Here is a 15,955-nt window from a genome sequence, read left to right on the forward strand (position 1 = left end):
GATCCCCCAGAGAGGAGGCTGTGTGTAGGAGCAGTCCCAGGAGCTGGTCCTGACCAGGAGCATGGGAGGAGGATGCTGCGGCTAGTATAGAGGGTTATGTGTACAATATAGTGCAAAGGGAAATTTGCATGAGCATTTCTGTTACAAAGCTTGCTTTTTAGAAGAGAAATTCTGCTTCTCTTGAGATATGCTTGGCCATGTGCTGGGAATTAATTTTTAAGCCACCAGAATATGCCACGCACTGAGCATACTGTTGATCTATCTATATTGGTCTGTCTCCTTGCGTGCTGAATCATGGCTAAACTGTTGGAGAAGGCCTTCCTCATCATGCAGGCTTCTATCACGGAGAAGAAGAATGTCATAGTTGCCCTACTTGGCGGCCAGCTTATGCCCTGAAGCATGAACTTTTAATTTCCAAGACAGCAGTTGCAAAGGCTGAAAATTGCATTTGTTCAGGGTCCAGAGCTAATTTAATTTGGCCCTGGGACGGTGCCCAAAACTTGCCTCTTAATCTGTTGGACCACAGACGTTTTCCAGGGTCCAAAGTGAAATGAACCAGTGGTAAAATCAAAAGGCCAAATCTTCAGATGAATACACGGATGTTGGTCCATTGCCTTGGACAGAGCAAAGCCAACTGATGCCAGCTGAGTTCTGTCCTAGGGATCCTAAATATAGTTATCAAGATATTGAACCGCAAGAATGCAACCACCAGCATCACATTTTTCTTTCCTGATGCCCTCCCATTCTTCATTCTTCAAACAAACTGCAACGAGATTGTAGTGTCTGGTTTTGTATTAGTGGCCGTGGCTGGGGCAGGGGAGGTGAACAGATTAGTGTGTTGTAAGGTGCCAGCTTAAAAGGTGCCGGTCAAAATTGTTTGCAGAGGCTACTCGCACTTAATCGTGTGTAAGGGCAGACAGACAAGCAATTACAGTGAGGCAGACAAAATGCTGTGTGATCACCTCCTGGCATAAGTTGAAGGAACTTCTTTGCATGCCTGAATTTTGTCTTCTAGAGAACCAAATCTCAAGATCAAGCTTTCACAAATATTAAATTTAAAGGTGGCTGCTAAAAGCATATGAAAAGCCCTACAGCAACGTGAAGGTCATACTTTTGAAATATGAGCTATGCCATTTATTAGTTTTGCATATGTTTTTCAATTCATTTCTACAAAAGCGTTTTTTTGATGATCAAGATCTTTCTGGACAACACAATAAAATAGATGAAGATCCACTCTTACAAAGTCACGGTCGAGTAGCCTTGCTGCTGTAAAAGCATTGAAGTCTGATTTACAGTGACTTCACATCTGCTTTTCTTCCTGGTATTCTTGAGTCGTGATTCTTCTGTGAATTTACGCTCATCTTGATCCTACTGGAATCACTTCAGCTATAACTATGTGTAAGAGAAGGGAGAATCTTAATAAGAATAAATTATTTCAAAGTATCCATAGATGCATTGTTTTTCTGCAAACGGTATTTCTCTGGGGAATTAACACATACTACATATGCACAGAACATACCTATTAAAAAACTAACCCTTGCTTCTCTTCTAGTTCCTTACCCACCTCGAAACATTTCTGTTCAGATTGTACCAATCAACAGAAACAACTGGGAAGAGCACAGTGGGAATTTTGCAGAAGAATCCTTCATGGGACCACAAGAAATCATAAGGAAAGAAAAACTTAGCCATTTTTCTGACAACCCACCTGACATTCCAGTAGTGAACACATCTGCAGCCTGGCCGGACTACCGCTATAACAGCACTGAGTATGAAACCACGTCGCAGCCGTACTGGTGGTCTAACGAAGCTGCGTCATCAGAGGGTGAAGAGGAGTTTGTCAATGCGGTTTCCAGTGATTATGAGGCCAATGAAGTCAACACATCTGGAAAAGTCAAGCCAGAGCCCCCCTCCTTCCTTCCTGTACAAATGGTGCTGACCTGGTTACCACCAAAGCCTCCTACTGCATTTGATGGTTTCCATATCAATATTGAAAGGGAAGGTAAAAGAGAGTCATATACCCTTTTAATGCACCTTTTCTGTAATTCCATTGGTGGGTTGTCTCCTCTACAAATTATTAATTACCTAGTAGTCTGCTTCAGCAGGCTTTGTTAGATGTCCTGTATTTCTTGAGAAGTTTCTTGCATTGAATAGCATCATAAAAGTAAGGGAGGAGGGGTAAATTGCAGTTTGCAATTGCAGTTTGCAATTCTCCTTTGTTAAACAAGATTTATATCGTTGTACATATTGCCGCACTGCTTGCACTGCAGTTATCATAAATCCATTCTGGTATCAGAGAAAGGAGAAACAGGCTGATAGAAATTTGAGATGAAGAAGTTACATTTTATCACGTAGCTTTGGATAGCCACTGAGAAATGTTCTCAGGGGGACCTCAACTGGAGGGGGCATACAGAAAAGATGGTCTACATTCAGATTAACGTTTGTCTCAGAGGACAGCTACTGAACATATTCCCTAGGCCACAAGGAGGCTGAGGTGGAGAACGGGGAGACTTTTCAAGCGATGAAGCTGCAATAAAATGGCCATGTTACTTAAAGATTTTATGTTTTAGAATCTGTTTTCTCCAAATGAATTTAATTTCCTGACGAGCAGTTTTCATAAGCCTTCCCACACTCAGGGCAAATACTTTTTTTGCAGAATAAGAAAGCAATAGATAGAAAATTGAAAGCTCCTTTTGGTCCATGCCATGCTGTTTTTCACTTGCACAGTCGTGGCAGCCCTATTTTATCATCCCTGTTACTGAATGAAAATTTGTCCTGGGTTTATTGTTCCTCTACACCTATACTGCAACCTTAGTCATTAATTACTCTTGTGCTGATGGCAAGAAGTAAAACTACCTACATAAATCCAGTCCTTTTGGATACCTTTTAATCCCGCAGCAGAAACAGTATTAGCATTTCTGATATAAATCATTTTCTCGGTGGCTGGAGCCTTTCAAATTTCAATTAATCCACACTTTTTTTCCCCCCCCGATTTAGAGAACTCCACGGAATTTTTGACAGTAAGTGAGGACACTCACAAATTTGTTGCTGAACTGAAAGAACCGGGCAAATATAAGTTGTCTGTAACAACATTTAGCTCCTCTGGCTCTTGTGAAGTTCGTGGAAGTCAATCAGCAAAAACACTTAGCTTTTATATCAGTAAGTATCTCAACAAATCTGTCTTTTTCTCCCACACCAATATAACTTTAATGTACAGAGTTTGACCACTGTGGCAGCTAAGGCATCTGCTTCATGATCAGAAGAGTTTGGTCTTTTGGAATTCCCTGTGCCAGAGAAGGAAATATAGTGCAAATATGTTATGTCCTGCGTGGATGGGCCTTCATCGTGCCATCTTGGCAGAGCTAAGAACTGAAAGCAGGTGAGGTATTTGATAGAGTCATAGAACCATAGAGTCATAGAATGGCTTGGGTTGGAAAGGACCTTAAAGATCATCTGGAGTTATTGCCCGGTGTTCAGAAGTGGCTCGCTGAAACAGGTTCCCCTCTTGCATCTTTCAAAGAGAGGATTTAATTCAGAGAATTAAGTCGGTGGTTATAGAGATTATTGAAAATATTTAACTTCCTTACTCCTGGAGGCTGGATGAAGGGCATCTGAGGCTGAGAGTGTGGGAATTGCGCAATTAAACACTGAACTCCGAAATTACATGGTCTCTGAGAGAACACGGGGAAAATTACAGTAGATGAAATAGTTCAGCCTGCTAAATTCAGAGGAGAAAAAGTAATTTATTATTTCCCTGTAGAATCCCAGGGTTTCTTAACTGAAGATTTAGTAAAAGACAAAGTAATAATACACCACTGGGCAAACTAATACCATGACTGACAGTTAGATCAGCAAGTGAGACAGGTGTTGGTGAATTCAGATTATCACCCTTCTGATGGCTGTGGTCACCTTTGTACCATTTTCTACAAAAAGAAATAGATATAGCCTACAAAATGCCCGTGCAATGAGAATAGGGTAATACTTGCAGCACTACACAATTTTACATGTGGCAGGATAGTGTCTCCCCCGAATCATGAATGCTGCAACAAGACACAGTAGCTAAGGCTGGCAGAAATATTAATATTAAAAGGAAGTGTATCAAGTACTTAAATACATTACTAACTAAAATTTTGTCTTTAGTAGCTCATAACATTTACAAATACTAGCTATTTAGGCTTAAATTCATCATAATGCTTGACTGCATGTAACTGAATTTCACTATCACCCCTATGGTTTTAACAACTTTATAGTTAAAAGAAACAGTTAAAAGAAACAGTATTTGAAAAACAAAGAGAAAAGAGGAAACCACACATGTGAGAAAGGGTCTCTGCTGTTGTAATTTCACTGTCTTGTGGTTTTCTTTAGGAATAGTTATTAGACAGCTTTGTTGTATGGAAAGCATTAAAGTATATGTAAATATACAAGTATATCAAATAAATTATGTAGTGTTGCTGTTAGTATCAAATGTTATTCCACTTTACAAGGTATGACTTATTTCCATTAAGCAGTATGCAGCACAGCGTCCTCCATGAAGTCTACAAACTGGGGACAGAGACCTGAGAGAAATGAGAAAACGTTAATCCAAAGTATAGGTATATGGATGGCTGGGTTAAGGATGAACTTGAATCTCATTGGGTATAAAGTATTAAGATTTTACAGGAATGTAACAAATATTTCCATTTTGTGTGTAGCACATGAGGATGTTTGGGGATTTGGGTTTTGTCTGTTAGTTTTTCAGCCTTTTAGAACCACATGAGGGTTCTTGGCAGTCATCTTGTTCATTCTGACAAAGGCAAGATCTTTAGTATTTTAGACAGATTTTAAATGTATTTCTGCTAGTATGCCAAACCTGAGATGTGCACAAGTACTCCTAAGGTGGAATTGCTGTTCCATTCCTCTTCCTGAGTCTAATCAAGTAGGCCTTGTAGGAGGACTACAGCGTTGGGCTGTACCTCAGTTCCCTTAATGCCAATGCTGAAAAAACTTCTGAATCGTAAGAGCTACACATACATCCACTGGCTCCAGAAGTGAATCTGATGATCTAATTCCTCTTTTCACCTGAGTAGGTGTGGGTCTGCTGTCATGAATAAAGTTTGTTCCCAGCTTCAGCCTTATCTTATCCTTGTAGCATTCAGTCAGTGAATCATCCTTTCAAATTACTGGCTTGTATTACACAACATTTTTGTGGCACCCAGATAGTAGTCTGGAATGTCAAATCTTATAGGCTGATCTTACACTAAATTCTTGCTCTTGCATTTTTTTTTTATTTTCTTAATAATCTTAAAGTACCATTAGAATTGTGTGGAGGAAAGGGATGTCAAGGAGAGAGCTGTCACAAGCATCACTTAAAAAGTGACAAGAAAAGCTGACAATTTTCATGCAATCTGAAATTTTGACCAAGTCTAGCAGAAGTTATTTTCCAAATTGTTATTTTATCTGTATTTAAACCTGTGTTCTTTACAAAAGGCTTCAAACAGTCCAATGGAGACTGAGATTCTTCACTGTGGTAACCACTGTGAACTCGATTTTCACACTTCAAGATTGTAGTACACTTGGAGGGTATGTTAGTGTGTGGAGAGGCGAAAAAAATCGTGTGCTTGTCCTTTAACGTTTGTCAATGATCTGTACATTATTGGATGTCACCGCTTTTAAACATTCCCTTGGAGAAAATGCTGAGTGGTTTCTGGTAAGCAATAGAGAATACTGGAACCTGAATTTTCGGTGACATTCCTCTCATCGTCTCCTGCTGTGCTACAGGTGAAATAGCATCGGCCACAGGCTGGTTCCCAGGGGCTGCCATCTTCGCTGCCTGAGGGCTGTGGAGGTGGGCAGCTGTCAGGCCAGCCCATTTCACTAGTAGTAAATAATCCCAGGAAAGAAGGATGTTTTAACATCAGCACCTCAAATGCATAGACTGGCTTATTCAAGTGTGTTTTTGGGACGTGTCCCAGGCCCCACAGGTGAATGGATAGAAGAGCTCACTGAAAAGCCCCAGCATGTGACCGTGACGGTGCTAAGCTCCACTACTGCCCTCACATCCTGGACAGCATCGCAGGAGGGCGGCGGCAACAGCACCATCGTGTCTGTGGTCTCCCTGACCTGTCAGAAGCAAAAGGAAAGTCAAAGGCTTGAAAAGCACTACTGCACTGAGGTAAGTGGCGGAAGCTGGAGCCTTTGCAAATACAGGAAAAAATTGCTCATCACCCTGCTGGGTGGGATTGTCGTGCCCAAGGGCCCTGTCAGGCTCAGGGCTGCAGAGCACAGCTGTAGGTGCTCCCTTCTGTGATCTAAAGGGACACAGCTGATGCAGAGCGGAGGGGGAGAGCACAGCATTCAGGAATGAAAGGTTGCAGTAAACCCCAGTAGTGTTAAAATCGTATTTCTGTTGGAGTGACTGTGGCCAGTCCTTTGTTCAAGCTTCCGAGTTATGTTTTACCCTTTGAGACTTTTTTGTGGCTGTCGTGGTTTAAGCTCAGCCAGCAGCTAGGACTACAGAGCTGCTTGCTCAGTTCTCCACCCCCTTCCCATGAAGGGTGGGGAGAAGAAGGAGAAAAGGAGGAGAAAGGGAAAAAAAAACACCTTGTGGGTTGAGATAATTGTAGTTTAATAGAACAATAATGGAAAACAAAATTAATAATAATAATAATAGTAATAATAATAATGGTAAAAGAATATGCAAGATAAAATAATACAACACAAGTCACTCTTACCACCTGGTGAATTGATTGTCCCGCCCCTCCCAATAGTGATTGCAGTTTCCTGTCCCCTAGCCAACCCCTATTTATATACTGAGCACTGCGTCTATGGTATGGAATATTCCCCAGTTTGTTCTGTCTATGCTCCCTCTCAGCTCCTGTGGGAAGCTGAAAAATGTTCTCGACATCACGTGGCAACAACTAAAACAATATATATTATCCACATTCCTTTCATACCAAATCCAAAACACAGCAGCTACTAGAAAGAAAATTAACTCTATCCCAGCTGAAATCAGGATAGTGGCAGTAGGCAAAATGGTGCCATATTATAACACTTAGACATATGCTGTAATACATTTGCATTAAGCAAAGTGCTCACATGCATGGCTATCATCAAACTTAAAATAAATCCTTTTTATATTTCCTACATATAAATACAGGACCTGACTGTTTAGAAGTCATCAGAAGACAGCTTTTCTTTTCATCCATCTAGAAAGATGTCAGTACTGGGAAGTAAATGACAATCATAGAACCATAGGATGGTTTAGGTTGGAAGGGACCTTGAAGATCATCGACTTCCACCCCCCCTGCCATGGGCAGGGACACCTTCCACTAGACCAGGTTGCTCAAAGCCCCATCCAGCCTGGCCTTGAACACCTCCAGGGATGGAGCTTCCACAGCTTCTCTGGGCAACCTGTTCCAGTGTCTCACCACCCTCACAGTGAAAAATTTCTTCCTAATGTTTAATCTAACCCTGCCCTTTTCCGGTTTGAAGCCATTCCCCCTCATCCTATGACTACATGCCCTTGCAAAAAGTCCTTCCCCAGCTCTCCTGTAGGCCCCCTTTAGGTACTGGAAGGCTGCTAGAAAGTATCCCCAGAGCCTTCTCTTCTTCAGGCTGAACAACCCCAACTCCCTCAGCCTCTCCTCATAGGAGAGGTGCTCCAGCCTCCTGATAATCCTCGTGGCCCTCCTCCGGACCTGCTCCAACAGGTCCATGTCTTTCCTATGTTGGGGGCTCCAGAGCTGGACACAGTATTCCAGGTGGGGTCTCACCAGAGTAGAGTAGAGGGGCAGAATCACCTCCTTTGACCTGCTGGCCACACTTCTTCTGAGGCAGGCCAGGATAAGGTTGGCCTTCTGGCCTGCGATCGCGCATTGCAGGCTCATGTTGAGCTTCTCACCAATCAGTACCCCCAGGTCCTTCTCCTCAGGGCTGCTCTTGATCCATTCTCTGCTGAGCCTGTAATTATGCTTGGGATTGCCCTGACCCAGATGTGGGACCTTGGACTTGGCCTTGTTGAAGTTCATGAGGGTGGCATGGGCCCACCTCTCCAGCCTGTCCAGGTCCCTTTGGATGGACTGCCTGTGATTTGGATGGACAACAATTCTTTAAGGCTGCCATATGGGACGTATTTAATGATCATGAACACTGAACCCCCAAATATAACAGTTTTCTGTTACTTGAAACCCTTAGTGGGTGTAACCCCACGTCAGATCCTATGGCTGTGATGGATCAGTGGCATGTGGCTCCAATTAGAAAGAGGTTTTAGCCCACATCTCAGTTACGTTACTAAGATGCTGATAAGGCTATTTTCTGAGCAGTGCCACAGCTTCTGTCTGGCTCCCTAAATGTGTGCGATGGAGGAGTCTGCAAAGGACTGCAGTGCTGCCCTGCTGCACCCTCAGCTTGCCCATGGGAATTGAAGGAGACCGCTAACACAGTAAATCTTCATCTCATTCAGCTTTGTGATTAGCTATGCAAGTTAATTAACACAGGGAGTCTGCATCCTTTAAAAATGTCTTTTAAAATGAATCTTTGTCAAACTGTTTTAGGTTTTATTCCAAGACTGTCCATGAACTTAAATGTTTGAAAGTGTCTTTAGATGGCAATTTGAGAATTGTTTGTCAGAATCGGCTTGTAATCTCCTTGAGTCATTTTCCTTTCCTTTATTAAAAGTGCAGTCATTACATCAGGAAGCAAAACAATACAGTACGTGATTATAAACCACAGATAGCAAGTATATACATATGTGATTAAAGGAAATAATACAAAATTAATCTACAAACTCAAAACCAAGTACCTAAAGCTAATCCGTGAATAAACGAGATATCTGTAAAAGTAAATGCATGTTTATTGCAAGTAGGTAGAAATGTCTAAATGCAGTTATTTGTTTCTTTTTCTCATTACAAATATTCGTACCACCTCTAATCAAATTTTATCAGCTTATTATACCTGGAATTATTAACGTCCGTTGGTTTGAATTCTCCTTGACAAGCTGAAAAGGGCAAAATTCAGTGCAGAGTTCTATCCATTTCTACCATTGTGCGTGATTTAAAAGTGATTTAGCTTTCCAAAGCAGCTGTTAAAGACAAGTTCCATTCCTCACTACGTCTGTGCTGACACCAATGTAGTCATGAGCATTGCAATAAAACACCGGAGAAAAGGTGGCTGATATACAGACTTTGGAAAGGTTGCAAAGAAAATATTAGTAGGAAATACCAGCCTCCAGTTCCAGAAGGGGTGCTTGAAGTCCTTTCCTCAAAGCTGCTCTGAGCGTTTGCCGTTAGCTGGCTCTTCAGGAGATAAGACTTTTCCTATTGAATGAGACCAGGAATCACCTGATCATGCTCTCTGCCTCCTACTCTGACCGATACCTGGTGTGCCACAGAAGAAATTATAATGGTGATGTTTCAAACTGAAAAGAAAAATCAGAAGGTCCCTTCATCAGGTTTTGTGGTGCTGTGCAGGAAAGGTGAAAGAGTAATTCCTCTCTGATTTCACCATGCAGTCATTTGACACTTGCATTCAGAAGGCAGCTTTCCCATAACGCTGCCTTCACCTCACATAGGTCCAGATGAATCAGATGGCCAATGAAAAACCTCAGGCTTTTATTGAAAACACACTGTCTAAATAATATCACCTGAATATGAATAATGTAGCCTGCATATTTCAATAAACTTTGACAGTAGGAGAGAGTGGGTCTGCAGTGTGACAACTGACCTTGCACAGCAAGTGTGATTCTGGGTCAGATCGTTTGTCAAGTCAGTCCTGACTACTTTCACAGTTTTGCCGGTTTGGGCTTAATGAATGGACTTTTAGCTGCTGGTGCTAGTGTCTTCAGAATCATGCCTTTTTTAACTGGAGTAGTTCATGTACAGTCTCAACCTTCTTTTAATTAACCAATTAAATACCTCATATCTGATGTATTCCCCTCCTATTAGGTGAATTCAAGCAGCAGCCTCATTGAAAATCTTGTTCCTGGTGCCCAGTACCAAGTTGTGGTTTACTTACGGAAAGGACCGTTGGTTGGACCGCCTTCTGATCCTGTTACATTTTCCATTGGTAAACGTTGCATCTACTGTTTGATATGTGTTTTGTTTTGTTTTTAAATGTGCCCAGTGTATTCATTAAGCCCTAGAGCCATGAAGAAGTACAAAATTGTCATGTTGGTTATTTCAAATGTAATGAACGCTTATTGAGAATACTTTTCTTGCATTGTCTAGCCCATTACTGAGGTGGGGAAAATACTCCTTTAGTGGAAGATAGATATTTCACATTGAAATGTTAATAACAAACCTAACCAGAGAGCAATTGTGGCCAGGATTCATGCACAGACGGCCCTGTGGAAAGAACTGTCTTCACCATTGGACACCTGAATATAAGTTTGCCTCTAGAAGTGCTCGTGGTCTGTGTTACTTAGGGTGGAAGTCACCTCACTTAGGTGTAGCCAGCCTGAGCTGCAGGTGGTCTGTGATACGTGGAGAGATGTGGGCAATTCCTAGATGTGATTTATTCCCGCTGTCTCACAAAGTCCGTGGGACTGCTGTGAAGACATTTATTGCAAATGTGCTTTATGAAGGATGTAACGTGACCCAGTCTGAAGGCCACAGTGCTAAGAGTTAGGAGACCTGGCTTATCTCCTATGCTACTATGTGACCATCACCAGCTTCAGTTGTGTATGCCTTAATTTTCTTGAGTTTAACAGTGGATCTTGATGTTCTTTGCTTTGAGATTTGAACAGACGAACCCTCTGAGACTGAAAGTAACATTTTCCAGAATGTGATTTTATGGCCAACAGGCAGACCTGCTGCCTCCATGCCTGTAATCCAGGATTCCACCAGGCTCCTACATAAAGAGTCACTTAGGATAGAATTCAGTATCTTTTAATTGTATCATTTATTTTGTTAAAGTTAGAATTTTAACAAAATGTATTAAGAAGAGAATGGCCAAAGAGAAAGAGATTCAGTGTATAGAGTTACATTTGCAGAGAAATATTTAACCTGAGTCACCCAGCTTCGCCTTTTGACAAACAGTTTGCCTTTTGGGAGAGCAGGTGGCTGAAAGCTAGAGATCTTCAGTACTTTTCATTCTGCTTCCTCTCTGTGTTGTAGGGAAGGAAGTGAAACAGAAAAAAAGCAAAGTTAAACTGTTAAGAATTGAATCCTTAAATGAAAGCAAATGTGGACTAGTGAATGTGGTGACAGCCTTTTCATTCTAGGCAATCTACTTACATGTTTTCATAAATTGGGTCTGAATAAAAATTTGAAAAGAGAGTATGGTATATTTCAGTAAAGGAAAAAGTAGTAAGCAAATATATTTATACTTCATTATTAAAAACTCTATCATTGGACAATTTTTACAAATGCTTTTGATTTTGTTTCTCACTGTATTTACTTCAGAAATCAGCAAAATTTTATTTTCACTTGAGAAAGTAAAATCATATATTCCCAAAGTAAATAAGTTCCTTCATTTACTCCATTTTTATGTGGCCTCACAACCATAAAAGGTTCTTACTAAACTCAAAATGGCAATCAGTTTCTAAACAAAACATCTCACAGTTTTCTTATTATAAAGGGGATGTTTTTATGGAGTAAAACAACAGTTGTATGAGTTTTCATTTCATACCAGGATATTGAGTTTGATATTAAAATAGTAGAACTGCAAAACAAAGTGTTCTGTGAAATTATCAGTGGTGGTTAATGATGAATGAAACTGAAAAAAGATAAAAAACACTTTTAAAAGTATTCAATTCTCCCTATGTTTATCTTGAGCCTCACGCTGGGTGAGTATTAACACTTTGGAGAAAGCAAAGATGTGGTAAATGATTTATGAAGGCAAAGGCAATTGTGCTAACATGGGCTGAAGTAATCTGGGTGCTGGTCTCAGTACTGACCCAGCCTGCAATAGCTGGGGCTCTGCGACCCTGGCAAATGTTAGCAGAGTACTTATTTAAGTAGCCTCAGTTAAGTCATGAAGAATAATTGCTTTCCAGACAAGCAAAGGTTGCAGAAGTTGACCCTTATGTGACATTTTTCAAATCATTTGACTTCTCTTTCTTACTGTCATCATCTGTGAGGCAAGAATAGCAATACATGACAGCACCTTTAGGTTCCCCAGGGAAGGACAGATAGGCATAAAAAATATTATTTCTTGTAGCCTTTATCTTCCAAAGTGTTATGAGTTTTGGTGCTTTTGGTTTTGAGCAACTTGAAATTTCTCCTAACCGGCCTGATTTTCAAAGTAGAATGGAACCCTCCATTTGTGAAAAATCAAGCCCTGTACTTTATCTCAAGCTAAACAGCCAACACAAAGTAGCTTCTAGTCATTTCTGAAAAAGTAGACATAACGAACTGGAGAACAAATGCTGAAAATTGGTATTCCACTGCTCCTGACAAGAAGGTTGTTGGGAATTAATGTCAGGAACGAACCGGCAATAGGTAGAACTTGTTTAAGGAAAGGTATTGTTTTAAAATAAAGTATAAGTGATAACGCACACATTGCTAACCACAGTTTCTGGTTTATAGTGCCCACTGGAATAAAGGATCTGACGCTTTACCCTCTGGGACCTACCGCTGTAGTTTTGAGCTGGAACAGACCTTTCCTTGGGGTGTTCAGGAAATATGTTGTAGAAATGTTTTACTTCAACCCGTCGACGATGACCTCTGAGTGGACAACCTACTACGAAATAGCAGCAACTGTCTCTTTAACTGCCTCTGTGGTAAACTGACCATTACTGACTATTCCTTTCCCATGCCTGCGTGGCCCTGGCACCTTGTTGACCTTTCTTTGCCCAGCATCTCCCCCATGAATATGTGTATATGCCTTTAAGCTTGGCACATTTTTCCAGGCAACGCAGAGAAAATGGCCAGGATGCTGGACGCATCTTCTGTTCTAAAGTAAGGGAATGCCAGCTGAACCATGCTAAAATTTAAGCAGAGTGATGAGTTAGGAGATGAGCCTCTTTTTTTGTTGACAAATGGGCATGTTCAGCAAGTCCAGAGGCAGCTTCAGTTTGTGGGTCAGTTTGTCAGTCAAGGCTTTAAAAAGTTCCATCATCTCCTCCGGGGCAGTAGTCCAAAGCGCTATCTACATAATTAATATTGATAATATGGATTTGGGGCTTGCAGGCTAGTCTTGCAGTGTGCCATCTGGAAGGCTTAGCTGCAGAGATGCTCTTAAGAAAATATCCTTCATATTTCTAAAGCTACAGGGACTTATGCAGGATTTCAGTTAGGTGGAGACTGGTCTCTAGAAGAGCACACCCATATACGTACAGGCATCTTTGCAAGATTGGGTATTCAGCAGAAATAAAGTAAAATTTCCCTCTTCCTTTCCATGTATTCCTTGACATGAACAGATTTTATTCAGACTTCGCCATAGCACAAGACAGCAAGCAATTTTAGCTGAAATTAGTTGTTTAGAAAGTTATAAGTTTGTGAAAAGGATAGCAATAACTTTTGCTGCTTGTGAGAGTGATAGTCATTTACCATAATTGATTTGCATAATACCATTTGTGGAGTCATTTTGGCTACAGCGGCTTAACTATAATTGGGTACGTGACTGTAAATCTAGTGCATAAATCTCCAGGGAAATTAAAAACAAAAATAACTTACCAAATGAGTAATTAATATCTTGTAATCATGACTCAGCACAGTTAGATTAATACCTGAGTGATCCGAGTCATCTTAGAAATAATGCCATCTTCCAGAGTTAATGTGGTCCATTAGAAAATGAGATTATTTCATCTCTTACTGTTGCAAATCCTGTTCAAGGAAGCCAAGTTGAAATTCCTTTGTTTGAATTTCAGTCTGGAATAAAACGGTGTTATATCACAGCTAAAGTCAAAATTTCTTAAAGAATAATTTTAAAGAGTAAGTCTGAATTAGAGGAAGAGTGTCTCCCTGTTCTTCTGTCATGGCATTTAACACACAGGGAAGTATTGGTGAATTTTTGTTTGGGTTCTCTAGCAGTGCGCCAGTCCCACCATGTCCAATAAATTTCCCGATGATCTAGTGACACCTCTGAGTGGTGTATTCTGGAGCAACAGAGTCAAGCCTAGTGAGGAGGCAGGGGAATCAAAACTCAAGCTATTTGACAGCTTAGGTCAAAGATCAAAAAATTATATCCTGAAGGGTTATCACTAGGTGAGAACTTTTGGAACTGAATTTGCTCTTTCACTCTTCTTAGTTGCTTTGTTCATTTTGTGCTCTGCATTTTATTTTGAAATTGTCAAAACAATGTTGGTATTGTCAATATTACCCAAGGCTCATGCCAGAAGAAGTCCAAGCAGCTTCAATGTTTTGGTGATAATTTGATACAACCTTTTCTAAGAGTCATAAAGAGAATAGTCCAAAAACCCTATATTTGGATTGCCTTGTAGTATCTGGAAAAAGAAGGCCACTGCAAATAAAGATCTGTAAAAAAAGCTACTTCTAGTTTGTTGAAAATTTTCATTATTTCTTATTTGCTTTTATTTTGAATTTTAAAAATATCATGAGCCTTCTCATTTAAACATAAAAGTAAATATTAAAGTGTTTTGTGCTGTCAATGGAAGTATTTGAATTTTAACTTAAATATTACATACAATATTATAATATAAAATACATTGCATTTTATACTTCATTTAGATCTCATTTGTATTTATATACATCATTTATATGTCATAAGTCATTTATGTTTCTTTCATATTTCATTTATAATAAATGATAATACAAAGTGAAATACACTTTGAAAATTGGAAAAAATAAGTCTTTTGAAGTGACAATACCCGACTCAAAAACATTGTTTCTAATTTATCATCAAACCCTACTTAATCAAAATAGAAATACCTAAATTTTCCAGTTAAATATTCTGCCTTCATCAAATTGGAATTTTGTGGTGAAAGATCGCTCTGTGGGAATCGTTCTCACCGCCCTGGAAATCAAAGCGAGGTTGCCGTGGTGTAGGACCTGGGACCATATGCATGTGGACAACCAGCAGAACCATCACAACCGTGTTTGCTCTCACTGCACAGAGTTTTGAAAAAATTCAAACGCCAAATTACAGAGCAAAGGGTGGGAGCTCAGTTAAATGGTCCTGTTTGGGGCACTAGGTTTATAAATATTGTCATGTTTTTATAAATCACTTCTCATGCTGGTGAATTTTCTCCTGAGATGCTGTTTGTCTTTTGTCATTTTCTAGAGAATAGCTAACCTGCTGCCTGCGTGGTATTACAATTTCCGGGTCACCATGGTGACTTGGGGGGACCCAGAGCTGAGCTGCTGCGACAGCTCCACCATCAGCTTCATAACAGGTGAGCAGCCGCCTGGAAAGAGCGTGGAAATGCTCCCAGGAGCTGAGGTGTTGGGAAAGTCTGACTTGGATGTTGTGTTTCACCTGCAGATACTTGCCAGTTAGGGTATTTAACAGCTGAGTTTTGTGTTGTGGTTTTTTAAGGAAAGCTCTGAGGACTGCTTTATATTAATATATAATTTTCCAATGCAAAGGACAGTGTTTGATTACTCTGTTCCTGTCCTTCATCAGCTGAATACAGCTCTCCAGTGAGGGCTGGTGATGCTGCTCATTTTTTACGGCAGCGCATGTTTTAGACATTGAAAAGTTAATGGGTAAATAGTAATCTGAATTCTAATATTGTGAAACATTTTTCTGTATATTTGCAATGTTTCCAAATACTTTCCCCCACAGGTCAGACCATGACTGCACATTAGCTAACGTGGAGTAGAGTTCTGCACTCGTAGGCAGACCAAGGCAGGTAGTATGTTCGGCAGCACATTATTCTTGTCCTCCAGCTTTGCCTTTTCTGCTGGGTGTTTTTTGCTCATACACGGTAAGGAGGGAAAGGTGCTCCTGTGATCAAGGCGTTCCACCCACGCTGGGTAGATTGGCCTTGGGAAACTCTGTGGTGCTGGCAAGTCATTCATCAAATTTGATTTTACCTGCAGTAAATTGATATAACCCCATCGATTGCCTTCTTCCAGTT

General features: G+C 40.5%; 1 protein-coding gene across 1 annotated transcript in view; it reads left to right on the plus strand.

Annotated features, from left to right (window-relative positions):
- The window catches only part of PTPRO (protein tyrosine phosphatase, receptor type, O), a 73,997-nt gene that overhangs the window by 15,805 nt on the left and 42,237 nt on the right, over positions 1–15,955 (plus strand). The window contains exons 5-10 of the mRNA XM_009879648.1: positions 1,553–1,999; positions 2,995–3,156; positions 5,949–6,148; positions 9,918–10,038; positions 12,501–12,694; positions 15,157–15,268. Of these exons, the coding sequence (XP_009877950.1) occupies positions 1,553–1,999; positions 2,995–3,156; positions 5,949–6,148; positions 9,918–10,038; positions 12,501–12,694; positions 15,157–15,268 (1,236 nt within the window). The remainder of the gene's footprint in view (positions 1–1,552; positions 2,000–2,994; positions 3,157–5,948; positions 6,149–9,917; positions 10,039–12,500; positions 12,695–15,156; positions 15,269–15,955) is intronic.

This window comes from Charadrius vociferus, unplaced genomic scaffold, assembly GCF_000708025.1.
Source record: "Charadrius vociferus isolate BGI_N301 unplaced genomic scaffold, ASM70802v2 scaffold90, whole genome shotgun sequence".
Lineage (NCBI taxonomy): Eukaryota > Metazoa > Chordata > Aves > Charadriiformes > Charadriidae > Charadrius > Charadrius vociferus.